The sequence below is a fragment of the Belonocnema kinseyi genome, chromosome 7, assembly GCF_010883055.1.
Source record: "Belonocnema kinseyi isolate 2016_QV_RU_SX_M_011 chromosome 7, B_treatae_v1, whole genome shotgun sequence".
Lineage (NCBI taxonomy): Eukaryota > Metazoa > Arthropoda > Insecta > Hymenoptera > Cynipidae > Belonocnema > Belonocnema kinseyi.
In genome coordinates this window covers 94128979-94143830 of record NC_046663.1, presented here as the reverse complement: position 1 = coordinate 94143830, position 14852 = coordinate 94128979, and the positions used below count along the sequence as shown (strand labels likewise).

At 28.0% G+C, this 14852-nt stretch overlaps 3 protein-coding genes across 3 annotated transcripts in view; 2 read left to right on the top strand and 1 right to left on the bottom strand.

Annotated features, from left to right (window-relative positions):
• LOC117177118 (putative fatty acyl-CoA reductase CG5065) overlaps positions 1-4845 on the top strand; it is a 66033-nt gene extending 61188 nt beyond the window's left edge. Inside the window, exons 8-9 of the mRNA XM_033367612.1 lie at positions 217-474; positions 4230-4845. Of these exons, the coding sequence (XP_033223503.1) occupies positions 217-474; positions 4230-4365 (394 nt within the window). The 3' untranslated portion in view covers positions 4366-4845. The remainder of the gene's footprint in view (positions 1-216; positions 475-4229) is intronic.
• Positions 4846-12962, bottom strand: LOC117177121 (40S ribosomal protein S3a). The gene is made up of 5 exons (XM_033367616.1): positions 12828-12962; positions 12146-12249; positions 9467-9789; positions 8611-8772; positions 4846-5053 (listed from the first exon to the last, which is right to left on the bottom strand). The coding sequence occupies exons 1-5, from the start codon at positions 12887-12889 to the stop codon at positions 4898-4900; spliced, it is 807 nt and encodes a 268-aa protein (XP_033223507.1). The 5' UTR covers positions 12890-12962; the 3' UTR covers positions 4846-4897.
• A 398-nt stretch (positions 12963-13360) lies between these two features.
• Positions 13361-14852, top strand: part of LOC117177120 (transmembrane protein 185A) — an 11877-nt gene continuing 10385 nt past the window's right edge. The window contains exon 1 of the mRNA XM_033367614.1: positions 13361-13618. Within this exon, the coding sequence (XP_033223505.1) occupies positions 13581-13618 (38 nt within the window). The 5' untranslated portion in view covers positions 13361-13580. The remainder of the gene's footprint in view (positions 13619-14852) is intronic.

Sequence of the window (14852 nt, the reverse complement as noted above, 5' to 3'; positions counted from 1 at the left end):
TTCGGACCAGGGCGTGGCCGCATGGACTTTGCCTCTTCCCCCTAAACCCCCGAGGACTTTTGTCACACCCCCCGCCACCCCAAAACTATCAACGTTGTACACATCGACAGCCTCTGCAGAAACCAACTTTCACTTGTACTCTTTACTTTGCTCCTAGTCTTATGTTGGTTATTATATAACAATGTCTAATGATTAAATTAAAAAAATATGTTGCAGAATGTGCCGAGTACATCGACGCATTAAGAAAGGTTTCGAAGTCTTCGAATATTACGCTAACAACCAGTGGGACTTTGTCAATGACAATCTAATAAATATTCGAGATAAATTGAATCCTCGAGAAAAAGTGAAATATTTGCTCCACGGTGACGATTTGGATCTTGACGAGTATTTTGAAACTTGCATAAGAGCTGCGAGGATTTATATTTTAAACGAACCACCAGAAACACTGCCTGCTGCTCGCAGACACATGAGAGTGTAAGATATTAGTTGTTTTTTTTAATTTGTTTTAGGGATTTAAATCAAATAATTTTTTGCGATTTCAAGCGTTCGGAATAATTGAAAAACTATGATTTCAAATTAAACATTTTCAAGAGAATTCAATAGAATATATCAATATATTATTATTAGTTAATTTATCAGGATGGTTTGCAACACATCTTCAAAATTCCCTGACTATTAATATTTAAAGACCAAATTTCTAATCTTGTAACATTTTTAATATAGAATCTTTTATAAATGGAATAACACAATTTCAGATTTTCATTTATTATTTTTAGTGCGGCCAAAGCCTAATATTCTTAAAACGGTGATCTTTTTAAACCGAAAAAGCGATCATAAGTGAATTGGAAAAAATTAAAGAAAATATCATAGATTTCAAATGGGTTGAAAACAAGTTTAAAATATTGAAATATTCATTGAATTCAGTAGGCTTAAAATTAGCTTAGAAAAGTATAACGGAATTTGATGCAAATATGGATATTCTTGGCGAAAGAGGGTGGCGATTCGGCGGAGAATTTCAAATTCCCGGTCAAGTTTTTTAATTTTCCCGGCCAACTAAAAGGAATATATTCATATTTGCCGCCAAACGCGAACATTTATTTAAATTCATGACGTTCATTCTAAATATGCTTCAACAAGACAGGGAAAACCATTGCAAATTAAATGGATTTGGAAACAAATACTTTAATTGGATTAATTTAAAAAAAAACGAATTTTCATGAAAATAGTTTAATTTTCAACCTGAATGCTGAATTTTCAACTTAAATGATGAATCTTCAACTGAAATAGTTGAATTTACAAAAAAAATTAATTTTCACTAAAAAGGATTAATTGTCAAAAAAACTTAAATAGTTAAATTTGAACTTAAATTAATTATTGTTCAACCAAATAGATGAATTTTCAATTAATGCAATTGTATATTCAATTGGAATAAGTTACATTTTCAGTTGAAAAAATTACTTTTCACAAAAACGTCTAACTTTAAAAAAAAAGTTAAATTTGCAAACAAATTGATGCATTTTCAACTAAAATTGTAAATCTTTAAGTGGAATTGTTTAACTTTAAACTCGTAAGATAAATTTTTAATTAAAGTGATGAATCTTTAAAAAGAATAATTTAATGTTTGACCAAAATGTGAATTTTCATCCAAGAAGATTAATTTCTGCCAAAATCGACGATTTTTCGACTAAAAAATATCATTTTTCAACCAATAAGATGCATTTTCAACTGGTGTAATATTCAACTGGAATAATGGTTAAATTCTGAGTTAAAAAATAACTTTTAACCAATAAGAAAAATTTTGTTCAATCAAATCATTCAATTTTCGACAAAAAAATCTTTTTCAAACGAAAAAAAAATTTTACAATAAAGTAGCTCATATTTAATTTAAAAAAAAAAGGAATTTTTAATTAAAGTAGTGAATCTTCATCCAATAAAATTAATTTTTAACAAAGAAGTTTAAATTTCAATAGAATATTTTTTGTACAATGTAAAAAATGAATTTTCAACTAAAATTCTAATGGTTTAAACGGAATACTTGGATTATAAACCAAAAAGAATTTTTCAAGGAAAAAGATCATTTCGTGCCAAAAAATAAGTTTTTTTTTTTAAAACAAAATACGTGAATTTTTAACAAAAGATTTGAGTTTTCAATTTTAAGAAATACACATTTTCACCCAAATTTTCCTAAATTTGAATTTTCAACTAGAAGAGAAGCAATTGTTAGCTAAAAATGGAATAGTTAAAGTTTCAATTGAAGAAATTGATTTTCCACAAAACAGATCATCTTCAAACTAAGATGATGAATCTTTAACCGGAATTGTTGAACTTTATACCAAAAAGATTAATTTTCCACAAAATACATAAATTTTCAACAACAAAAATAGTTTAATTTTAAAATAATAAGAAACGATTTTCAACCAAAAAATAAAGCAGTTACATTAGTTAAATCTTCCACCGGAATAGTTAAATTTTTTGTTAACACATTAACGACCAAAGCTATCAATTTTATAACGCGTTAGTATCTTAAAATTTCTTCAACCATCGGTGCACAAAATTCTTAAACTTTAACAGAAAATTTTTCTTCCAAAATGGCGGACAAAATGCAAAAATGTCCCAAAAACTGTTTTTTCCCATCATCGTTGTTTTTCTCAAAAACTTCACAAATTTTCCAGGAATAAAAATATCTTAGAATGTGTCAAAGAATATTCTTGAATTTTTTCAGATTTTTTTGAAAAATCAAACATTTTTTCTAAAAAATCTAAAAAAATGTTATAGTGTTCTATGGTTAATTTCAAGACATTTTTATTCCATGGAACTTTTTTTTTCAATTTTTCAAGTTTTTTAGAAAAACAAAGATGATGGAAAAAAACCGTTTTTGGAACATTTTTTCATTTTGTCCGCCATTTTGGAAGAAAAAAAACATATCTATACATACAAATTTTTTGTTGAAGTTTAAGAATTTTGTTTTGGTCATTAATGGGTTAAAAAAATTATTTTTCAACAAAATAGTAGTTACATTTTCAATTAAAATGATAAATCTTCATTAAAAAAAAAAATTTTAATTTAATACCAATTTAATGACTTAATTTTTAAATGTAAAAAGAATTTGCAACAAACAATGTCAAAAATTTTGTATTATAATTCAGAAATATTTATTTTAAAAATACTTCCACTCTAAAAACTACTTGAAGTACTTTATTGATCTCAAACTTGGAAGAAGAAACTTTCAAATGGTGACTGATTCTGACTTGGAACAGGGATTTTAAAAATTACTTTCTTCTAAATCCGAATATATATTTTTTAAATTCCCTGTCCCAAGTGGAATTATAATTCTTTACGGAAACTCCCTGTCCTAAAATGAAAAAAGGTTTATTTCCTAAAATTCCCTGTTTCAATTCAGGATAATCATTTTCTAAATTGACCATAATCATTGACGAAATGATGACTCGAATTTTACTGTGATCAGAAGTAAATTCCCGGACAAGTCGCCACAATTTTGTTTATTTATTGAATTGAGCAGAATTTAGAAGAATTAAAGATAATTCGGCTTGAATCACGAAATATCTTCAATTCTTTGAAACCCCACAAAAAACCCTCACTTATTGTGAATACATTTTTTGAAATCCATTAAATTATTATAAAATTCCCTGAAATTTGATATTTCCTGAAACTCTGGAAAATTTATTAAATATCTTGAAATCCTTGAAAGTCTGATAAAATCCCTTGGAATTGTTTAAACTGTTAAAAATTATCGTCAATAATGGGAAAGGTACGATACGCCAACTAGTGTCAAAAACCAGAACTAGAAAGAGTATCAGATAGAATTATAAAGCTGTATTTTAATTTTCGCATAAATGTTTTTTTTCCCTACAATTAAGTTATAAAGTTTTTAGTATTTATTGCAGATTAAAAATAAGTCTCTCAGGGGGAATTTACTTCCTATACAGTGAAAAAAGCGAATACTTTTATACAAAAAATTTAATTAATCTTTAAAATTTTACCTATTCGTTCCGGGTTTGATTTTTTGGCGCCAGATGGCAAAAAAACCAGTATCAATTCGGAAATTAAAAAATCGCCACTAAGTACTAAAATAATTGTTGAAAGAAGGTGCGATTAAAAAAATTCTAGTCATTTTTTTACATTTCTACGACTTTTTAATGCCTGATAGCAAGCCAGAACAGGTAGAGTTAAAGAAATTGTCAAGTAATTTATCCTTTTCATTCTTTCAGGATGTACTGGGTGGACATTATTACGAAAATCTTCTTCTTCGTATTGCTTATTTACACCGTTGCATGCTGGAGTGAAAGTTTTCGTGCGTTGCTCGCTGGTGGCTGGGAATTAGTCACTCGAGGACTAACATCTTAAATCTTAATTTCTAGAACCTAATTTTTCTATATCTACTTCAGTTAAATAGTTTCCAATGTGTGTCGAAAAATTAAAATTGAAGTATCTTTTCATTTTCAAAAAATCATAACCCATACAAAATTGTAAATAACTCTGCTGTGGTTCTATTTTTACCCACGCAATTTTATAATTGTCTTTACTCGTAACAAAAAAAAAACAAAAAAAACTCCACGAATGAGTTAATAGTCAAATAAAAATTGATTAAACTTGCTGTAAAAATACGAAAAGCTCAATATTACAATGCTAGTAATAATTAAAATATTCTGTATTTTGTAGTATTATCCGCTCAAGATTGTTATAATTGCGACTTGTTACCCTCAACTGGAGAATAAAAATATTTCATTCTGTATTTAGAAGTATTTACTAGTATAAGCAAGATCTAAGAGATTGACGAGGAACTGATTGTATGGTTAGAAGGAATAAAAAAAATTCACCAAAAGATCTGCACAGTAGGTGGCTTTTATTTTTAAAAGAAATTTAATAGAATACCATTTTAAACGGATTCTTGTACTGGTGGTTCGTAACCTTCAGGTCTGTCAACCTTTGATCCGGCTTCACCACCTTCTCCTTTGCTGCTGCTGCCGCCTCCATCGCCGTGTAATTCAAGAAGTTTGCTTAACTCGAAACGGGGCTTCTTTAATACTTTAACCTAGAAGAATAGATTACATTAATTTAAATAACTCAAATGGAAATAATTGAAAACATTTTAAATTGTAATCCAAATTTATAGATTTGCTAACAGTAAATTAAAATTATTTGTCTAATAAACAGAATATCTGCAAAGACGGATTATTTTTTACTCCTGGATTTGTCTCAGATAATTTTTATTTTTCTCTCTGGGAACAATACTTCTTTCTGAAATTTCCCTGCCCTAATTCAAAATTATAATTCTATGGGAAAAATCCTTACTCCAAGTCGGAATTATACTGGATTATACTTTTTTCTTTTAAATAAAGATATAACTCAAGAAAAAAGAGAACTTTTTTTTTAATTTCCTGTTCAATCCTTGAAGTGCATTGTGGGTGTCTGAAACCCCAGGCAATTTTCAAACTCTTAAAAACCAAACTTAATTCGAAAAAACGGAGTAACTGTCGACATCTAGCTTTAGTTGGAGACACTAACTGTAAGTAAATCGTGTAGCATACTGCGTCAGTCTACTAGCAGCAGCTGCTGAAAGTGGAGGTAAAAAATCGTGGGGTGTCGAACACCCAGTATGCACTTAGTGAGTGAAAAAGTAATTTTATGAATTTTTTAATTGATTTTTTTTTGCTTTCTAACGTAAGTATATCATATGAAGTGAAATAATGATTGTTTTCGATTATTTCATACTATTTTTTCTTTGTAGATGGATTATAACTTACGGCAGCGCGTCATGCGAGAGCAGACTGTGGATGTGTTGAATCAAATATGATTGTTAAAATACAGTTATATATCTTTTTCAATTTCTTGCATTTTTATATTATTACATGTAAAAGTTCCTCAATTTTTATAATAATAAATTTATTTAAAAGCGAAAAATCTGATTCATCATTTTATCATAAAATTGACTTGTTAACTGTGCAAATAAATATCTTTTTTGAAAGCACCCATGCTGCAATATTTTTGTATGAAAGTACACTATTTCAAAAGTATAGTCATAAATTTTCAGGTTAAAATAATTAAAATTACGTGAGTTACGAATTATTAAGTAAGAAAACCTTTTTTTTACTTTTATCTTAATGTTGTTAACAAACTTAAATAAATAAATGGCTATAAAATCAACTCTACCTTATAAAATATACCTTCAACTATGTCGGATAATTTTATTGTGACAAAATATTCAATAGGGGCTAAACAATACATGATTAAGTACGCTGGGGTCTTGAATACCCACGATGCAATTTACCATGATTTTTACCATGCATGCATTTTGAGGGTTAAACAACTATGATAAATCTGTAGACGATTTGTAAGAAAAAATAATAAAGTATTACGCAAGTTGAAAATTGATGTAAGCAATTTGTAGCAAACGCCAAGTTATTCAATACCAGGGAATCGGTAAAGAACTGGTAACAGGCTGGCCTTTTTTTTGCAACGCTAAACGCCACGGCAATTAATTGTCGGAGACTACAGTGGAGCTGGGGTTGCATAAAATAATTTAAAAAGTTCAAATAATATATTTTAATTAACATTGTAATAAAATAGGAAGGTGTGATTCAATATGCAACTTTAATAAACAATATTATGTCTTGTTACTAAAGAAATAGGTACGCGTCCATAAGGGATCGTCTACAAAAACTAAGTTATGACGGTGGGAGGGAGAGAAGGGGGGCAGACACAGTAACGTTACACGAAAATTAACCTTTCAGAATTGAGAGAAATTTGTTTCTAAAAGTACATATGGTGACGTTTTTAGCATGTTTCCAAATTATTAATAATTTGGTAGAAAATCATCTTTTTGTTTAAAAATCTGTTTTTGGTTGAGAATTCTGGAATTTGATTAAAAATTCGTCTTTTTTGGTAGTAATTATCCTTTTGTAAAAATTAATTTTTTTTTTTAGTTGAAATTTCAACGTTTTTGTTCAGAATGCTCGAATTTGAGTAAAAACTCTTCTTTTTTGGTAGTAAATTCATCCTTTTTGGTTGAAAATTCAACTTCTTGGTTGAGAATTCTTAAATTTGATTGAAAATTCGTTTTTCTTTTGTAGTAAATTAATTCTTTCGGCTAAGAATTACATAACTTCGTTAAGTTTTTGTTAATTATCGTTTTCCGCAGTAAATTAATCTTTTTGTTTAAAAATACATATTTTTTAGTATTCAACTTTTTCCTGAAGAATTCTTTAATTTTATTGAAAATTCGTCTTTTTCGTAGTAAATTCATCTTTTTGGTTTAGAATTCTTGAATTTGATTAAAAATTCGGTTTTTTCCAGTAAAAAATTCAGCTTTTTAGTTAAAAATTAAAAAAATAAGTTTTTAAGCTGAACTACTTTATTAAAAATGCATTTCTTTTTTTTGTCGTTGAAAAATTACTTTCGTAATTCAAAATTTACCTACTCCATTTTTGGTCAAATCTGGTTCTTTTCTATATAAAAATTAATCTATTTTAGTTGAAAATTCAACTTTTGAGTTGAGAGTTCTTGTAATTTTTTATGGAAATTCGACTTTTTTGGCATAAAAGTAACTTCTTTATCAAAACTGATTGATTTGATAATTCAGCCATTTTGTATAGAAAATTCGTCATTTTGTCTTAAAAGTTCAATAATTCAGTAAAAAAAAATCTATTATATTTTAGAAAATTCGTTTTTTTTTTGTAAATTAAAAGTTAAACTATTCCATTTTTGTCTCAAAATTTAGCTTTTTAAGTTTAAAAATTCAATAATACCCGGATTAACTGCCACATAAAAATCAATCAGGCACATTTCAACACTTACTCTGAAAATGATCTTTTTATTTAAATTTTTCATTTAGTATCGATGTTTGTAAAAACACAAAGGAAAATCAGTATAAAAGTAAAATCAGGTTTTACCTACAGGCTACGTTACTGTAGGGAGGGGGGGGGGAGATTTTCTAAAAAATTGGTTACTTAGTTTATGGATGATCCCCAAAAGATTAAAAATAATAAAAGTCAGTCATTAATAATCTCAATTTTTTGCAAATATTGAAGAACCTGCAAGTCAGAATTATAATTATTTTGGAGAATTCTTTGACGCACCCGAACTAAATAATAATTTTTCTCTCTAGAAAATTAATTGTTCTAAGTCAAACTATACTTTATCAAATTCAGGTATAGCTCAGATTTTTTTTAATTCTCTTTTTAAACCCAGAAATTTCTTCCAAAATTCCCTGTTCTAAATCATAATTATTTTAATATTTTTATTTTGAAAGAATGCAACTAGTTGTCACAAAAAATTAACATAGGTAAAAAAAAGCGAATAGTCTTGTCCCGAAATTTCGAGAAGAGACACTTCGATTTTAAATCGTAAATCTTTCTGTTTCATGAAAAAAAAACATTTACAATTTTCGACACATATAAATTTACGAGTGTGTGAGTGTACACATGAAATTACTTTTAATATTTGTTTTAGTACACTCAAATTAAAATTCTTTAATTAAGTTCAATTTAGAATCGAAATAAAGTACCTAGCTAAAATTCCCGAAGCAATAAAGTTTTCTTTTAAAATTAGATACGTATTCATAATTTCTTTTTTAAAAATAAAAATACAAACCTTTCGGATGTAAACATCATGAAGGGGGTAAATTCCCTGACAGGCCTTTTCGATATCCTTGGCAATTGCGTCGGGTAAAAGTTTGCTGACCACACCTTTAAGATCGCTCTTGGCAATATCGTCGTTGATGATTTCCACCATCTTCTTACGAATGTTGCGCACCTATTAAAGACAAAAAACAGATAAATTATGAAAAATAAACTTTCAGATCAATTTTAATTTGAAAAAATCAACTTATCACTTGAATAAAATTGATTAATATTTTTTTAATTTGTTGCGACTACTAATAACACTAGATCTATTCATTAGAAGCAGTGTGGTAAGAGAGTCCATTTACTATACGCAATCTTGTAGCCATAAAAATTATAACATTGAAATGAAAGTAAGATTGCGATTTATATCCCAGACAAAATAAAACGTGAAACTATAAATATCTTTATTGCAGGGCTTACAATAATTTCAACTATTTGTGTAACGATTAGTCTAGAAAATTGTAGATAAGAATGCAGATTCGTTCAGGATTTTTGAACAAAAGCAGTTAAGAAATAAATGCCCGCATAAAATTAGAAGTCTTTATTATAATTTATATTAAATAAAAATACAAATTACTCTTTGACGCCCAAAATCCAAATGTAAGTACAAAATTCTTGAAAATCAAAAATAAAACAAGTATCTTATGATAAAATTTGTACAACACGCACTTAAAAGTCTCCATTCAAATTAATAACCTAAAAATTGAGAAAAAGAAGGCGAATTCCAAATCTCCTTCGTTCTTAAAAAAAAAAAAGACGACAAAAAGGGTACGGGATTTGGTAGTGGCAATTTTTCTGTATATATATATATATATATATTTTACCTGGGCGTGTTGGGCGTAACAAGTTTTCCTCTGACTTTGTTGATCTTTGTTCGTGAAACCAATGCAGAATATTCTCAGGAGATATCCATCTGTGGTCTTCACATCAACGTGAGCCTCGATAAGGGTTTGCCATTTCTTGACCATGGACCTCAGTTTGTCGGTGGTTAAGTCCATGCCATGGAAGTTGGTCAAGACATTGCGACCCTGAACGTCTTCTGCGATCAGCCTGAATTTACGGAAAGACCTCTCAGCGTCATTGTCGCTCTGAAGATCAGCGAGCGATACTTCGAATACTCGGAACTTCAGACCCTCGGAGGCGATCTCTGATTAATAAAATTAGCTCTTAAACCCATTTTCTGATAATGAAGGATTATTCAAGTTTCAAAATGCTGTAGATAATTTGTAGCAAACGCCAAGTTATTCAATACCAGGGAATCGGTAATTAAATGGTAATAGGCTTGCCTTTTTTCTTGCAACGCTAAACGCCACGGCAGTTAATTGTCGGAGACTACAGTGGAACTGGGGTTGCGTAAAATAATTCCAAGTGTTCAAAAAAGATATTTTAAGCGTCATTTTAATAAGCGATATTCAGTCTTGTTACTAAGAAATAAGTACACGTCAATAAATGATTGAAAATAAAAGTCAGTCATTAATAATATCAAATTGAAAAACCACTTGAAAACATCGAAGAATCTAAATTTTTTTTTACAAATTTAATTGAAATCAACAAAATTCTGTCAACATTTTCGAAGGACACAACTTCAGGATAAAATTGGAATATGTTCTAAAGAATGATATTAAAATCTTGTACATGTGTGGGCATTTCTACTTACAAATCACTTTTTCATCTCCGTATAATATTGATTGAATTGTTTTATATTTTGGTAAATTTAACCTGCTATTTCTATTTCTTCTATTTCAAAAAAATCAGAATCGCATAAAGTGGAAATATAAATCTCGAAAATTGAATAATATACAATTCTACATATTATTTCGAAAATTAAGAATTTTTAATTGTAACTCTTCAAAATTGTAGAACTTTTAATAAAATTGTAAATCTTTAAAATTGAATACTTGTTTATCTTGAAAATTTTAAATTAAAAAACTATGTTTTGCAATAGAAAATTCTGTAATTTTTGTAATTACATTTTAAATTTCTACAATTTGGAAGATTTTTAATTGAAAATTCTTCAATCTTGACAAAATTAAAAAATTTTGATTTATAAATCTTTAGAATTAAATACATTTCTATTTAAAATCTTTAAAATTTAATATTTTGCCACTTTAAATCTTTTTTCAAAAAAAAAAAAAAAAAAAATTTCAAAAGAAAAAAAAAACACATTTGAAATTGTGCAATTTTATATTATACAAGTTACAGTTTTATGTCTTCAAAATTGAATGAAATATTCCACAAAAACGTTCAAAACTACATAATTTTAAGCTAAAAAATTTTCAATTAATGAATCTCGCTATTGTAAAATTTTTTAAACTATTTTAAATTTACAACATTTAACATTTTTCATATTTTTTATCTTCAAAAATTCAACTCTTCCCACAAAATTCGTTGAAAATTGCATTATTTTCTCTTATACAAATTAAACATTGAAGAAGATTTAATTACAAATATTCAAAATTAAAGGATTTCCCCTTGCATGTTGTCTAATCGTAAAAACGGAATAATTTTAAATTTCATATTTTCAATATTCAAGAATTTTCAATTGTAACTTCTCAAAATTATAAAATTGAATTGCAAATTTTGAAAATTTATCATTAAAATGTTTTTAATTTTGATCAATTACATTTAAAATTGATTAAACATGGAAGATTTGAAATTAAAAACTAAAACTAAAATATTTTAAATCTTAACAAAATGAGCTATTCCAAAAAAAATTGTGAATAAAAATTGCGTCATTTTCTAATATACAGATTAAACATCCAAATATTCCAAATTTAATTAAATATTCCACAAAAGTATTCAAAGTTACAAAATTTTACACTATAAGCATTCCGAATTAATTTAATTTCAATTGTATATCTAAAAAATTGTACTCTTAAAGAAAACGTTCAAAAATACATTTATTGAAAATTCAAGAATTTTAATTTGTCACTTTTAAGGCTTATAGAACTTTGAAAGTTAAATCTCTAAAACCGAAGTTTTTGATTTTACAATTAATAAAAATAATGCCAGTTTTAAGTTCGAAAATTAAAATTTTTGTACTTTTGATGATTTATATTTAAAATTGCTCCAATTTGGTAGAAACTTCAAAACACACATTTTTAGACAATCAGCTGTTCTTGATTTAGAAATTCTGTTACCATATTTAAATGGAACGACCCCAAAACCTTTACCCATTTTCTTGAGAATGAGACCATTTTCAATTTTTGAATTCGCCATATTGGATTATCTAACTTGAATTGGGAAATTCTGTTATCAAATTCAGATTCAGCGACCCCCAAAACTTTAGAAATCATTTTTATGATAAGACAAGTTTCTCAAAACAAATATTTTTTCAAATACGAAATAAATTTGTTGTAGTTCAAATAATCTAAAAATTGCTTAATATAGCACCAAATATACCCGCCATACATGCGATACAAATTTGATTTAACTTCTAAAAAGTCATAGAAATTGCTAAGTTTTATAAAAAAAAAAAAAAAAAAAACGAAAAAATTACTCACTTGTTCCTTGTGTTCTGTTCACCAAAGTCTTGCCCACTTGGCGGCTAGTGAACATCGATGGTGCTTTAACATCGTACCAGTCTTTGCGGGTGAACGGGTCGACACTATGGAATAAAGAAACAAAATAATTAAGAAACAACGGTTTGTTGATAAATAAAATAATTTGAATTAAAGCAGAAAAAGGTAAATGAAAGTAAAAAATAGATGCAAACTCCAAAAAATTGCACTTCCGAAAAAAATTGAGGTTATGTTCCTCACAAAAATCAGTTTATTAATAAACAAAATGAACATTGATTTCGATCTAATTTAAACTAATGATGCACCACTCTACTATAATTATTAATAATAAAGCTTCTTAATAAACAAAACCTTAATCGGAATTAGATTATAGGTTAAGTTCTTAGTAAACAAATTTTCACTTGGAAGATGTAAAATGACAATTTTTAAGTGAACATACAAAAATGATGTATTTGAATAACTTTAAGAGGTTTTATATTAAACACAAGATTAACGAAAATAAAATAAATAGGTATGAAGCGAGAGGCATGGAAACTTTGAGATGTCACACGCGTTAGGTTATCCATTTTAATCACGAACATCATATCACTTAGCACAAAACCGAAAAAATACATAGGCACAGAAAATCACCAGGAATAATCCACGGGTAGTATGATTTACTCACATCTTCTTTTTGACGCCCTTTTTGCCTCCTTTCGAAAGACCTTTATTTTTCCCTACCGCCATAGTTGCGGTCAGAAATGGAAAGAAGTGGAAGTCTTGTCGAAGGCGGAGCGGAAGTGAAAAGACCTCTTGAAGTTGCTTCGAATCGAGAACCGTCGAAACTTTCGAGATTAGAGTTTGTCAAACAAAAAAAATATATGTTTTTCCTCACAGTAATTTTGAGCTTGGTTTTCAACTTCGCAATGCTTCAACTAGTTATTCTTTAAAAAAATCTATCTTTGATTATAGAATCCTTCAAAATTTAGAGAATTGTTATTTCGTCATTTCTGTGGTTTTTGAGGTTAAGAGGAATACAGAAAAGAAAAAATCGTTAGAATCTCTACCACGAAATGCAAATTTGTATACATTTACCTTTTCATTAAAAATCTACGTATTTACTAAATAATAAGAATTTGAATACCGGAAATAAGAGTTCGATTTCAACGATCTGACTCGAGTCGAGATATACAGAAATCAGATGGTGGTCTTCGGCAAAATTCAGTGCGCTCGCAATTTGGCATGCGATGGTGAGAACATGCGAGAGTTTTGTTTTTTACGTTCGCCAATGCATGAATTGCGCGCTGTGATCTTCCGCAGTGAACTGCGCGAAAAATAAAAGTTAGTTTGAGATTTGAGAGACGAATGTGCCCTGAGAAAGCTCAGCTGCTCTTGTAAAAAATAGAGCTCGGCCTCTACGTAGTTGACCCTAATAATCATGAATCTTCAGACACTCTTTCAAGACTTCAACCCCAGGTAATTTCTGCGTTACGATTACTTCCGTTGCTTTCACATATGAATTAATTAATTCTTTATTAATATGAGCTTATGTGAACAAAAATTAAGTTTTTTAGACTACTTTCTATTGTTATAAATACATGTTTCAGAGACATGTTTTATTTGTCGTCACCTCTGGTCATTCAACTGTTTTTGTTTTTGGAACTCCGAAACTCAAAATATAGACAATCGTTTTATCTTGTTTTGAAGAGTATTTTAAACTGGGTTCCTCTGTCTGATATGCTTTGTGGTTTTATTGAAAAATAAGGGTATTTATGAGTTTGTAATCAATAAAATATATTGAGATTCTTTAATTTATTATGTAAGAGTAATTTATTCCAGTAGACATAAATTATAATTTTGCTTTCAAGGTCCTAAATTTGTAATAATTTCATGAGAATTTTAAGATCATATTTACCCATCACGTATTTTATATACTAAAACATGACTGTAATATTTCATGTAAAATTAGCAATGCTATTTTCCAATTTAAATTTGCAATAACAAATGATAATAAGTTAATCTCAATTTCATGATTTATCTACTAGTTCGATTTGAAATATTGATCAGTACGATTATAAGTTGTTTAATCAGGTGTCATTAATAGTTTTACATTTTTTTATTTATGCATGAATTTTCATAGGAATTGAAGGCAATTTTTTATTTATTAAGGAATCGTAAATAGTATTTTTTATTTACAATTGTAATCACTTACATCAATTTATTTGAAATAATATGTCATTTTTTAAAATTATTAAATTATATTTAAATTTGTTTTTTTTATTACGAATTTATTCATTTAGGATCATATTATATTAGAAAAAAGGAGGCCACAAAAAGGAAACATTTTTTAAATTTTAAGAGTAATTTGTTGATATTTGAGCAAGATAGCTTTTGTTTGTTTCACGCAAAAGTATGTTTTAACATATTATGTATTATCAAAAATAAATTACAAGAAAAGCGACTAGGACAATATTTATAGTAATTGATATCTCAACTTCAAAATCATCATTGACAGTTTTTGTATAGATAATCAAATTCTTGCATTCTTGTTCAGAAATAGCAATTTTCGACGAAATACTAACCACAGTAACCGACTTCCGGTGAAAAATGTTAACATACGAGGGTGGATTGATAAGTTTCCGGCCTGACCAAGAGATGGCGCCACTAGGCCTACCTTGAGGTGGCGTTCTATAGTACCATCCTTAGATAG

Coding starts and splice junctions, on each gene's coding strand:
- LOC117177121 (XM_033367616.1), bottom strand. CDS start 12,889: ATGGCGGTAGGGAAAAATAAAGGTCTTTCGAAAGGAGGCAAAAAGGGC. Junction 9,790..12,145: donor GAACAGAACACAAGGAACAA/GTGAGTAATTTT, acceptor TTTATTAATCAG/AGATCGCCTCCGAGGGTCTG. Junction 8,773..9,466: donor GTTACGCCCAACACGCCCAG/GTAAAATATATA, acceptor TGTCTTTAATAG/GTGCGCAACATTCGTAAGAA.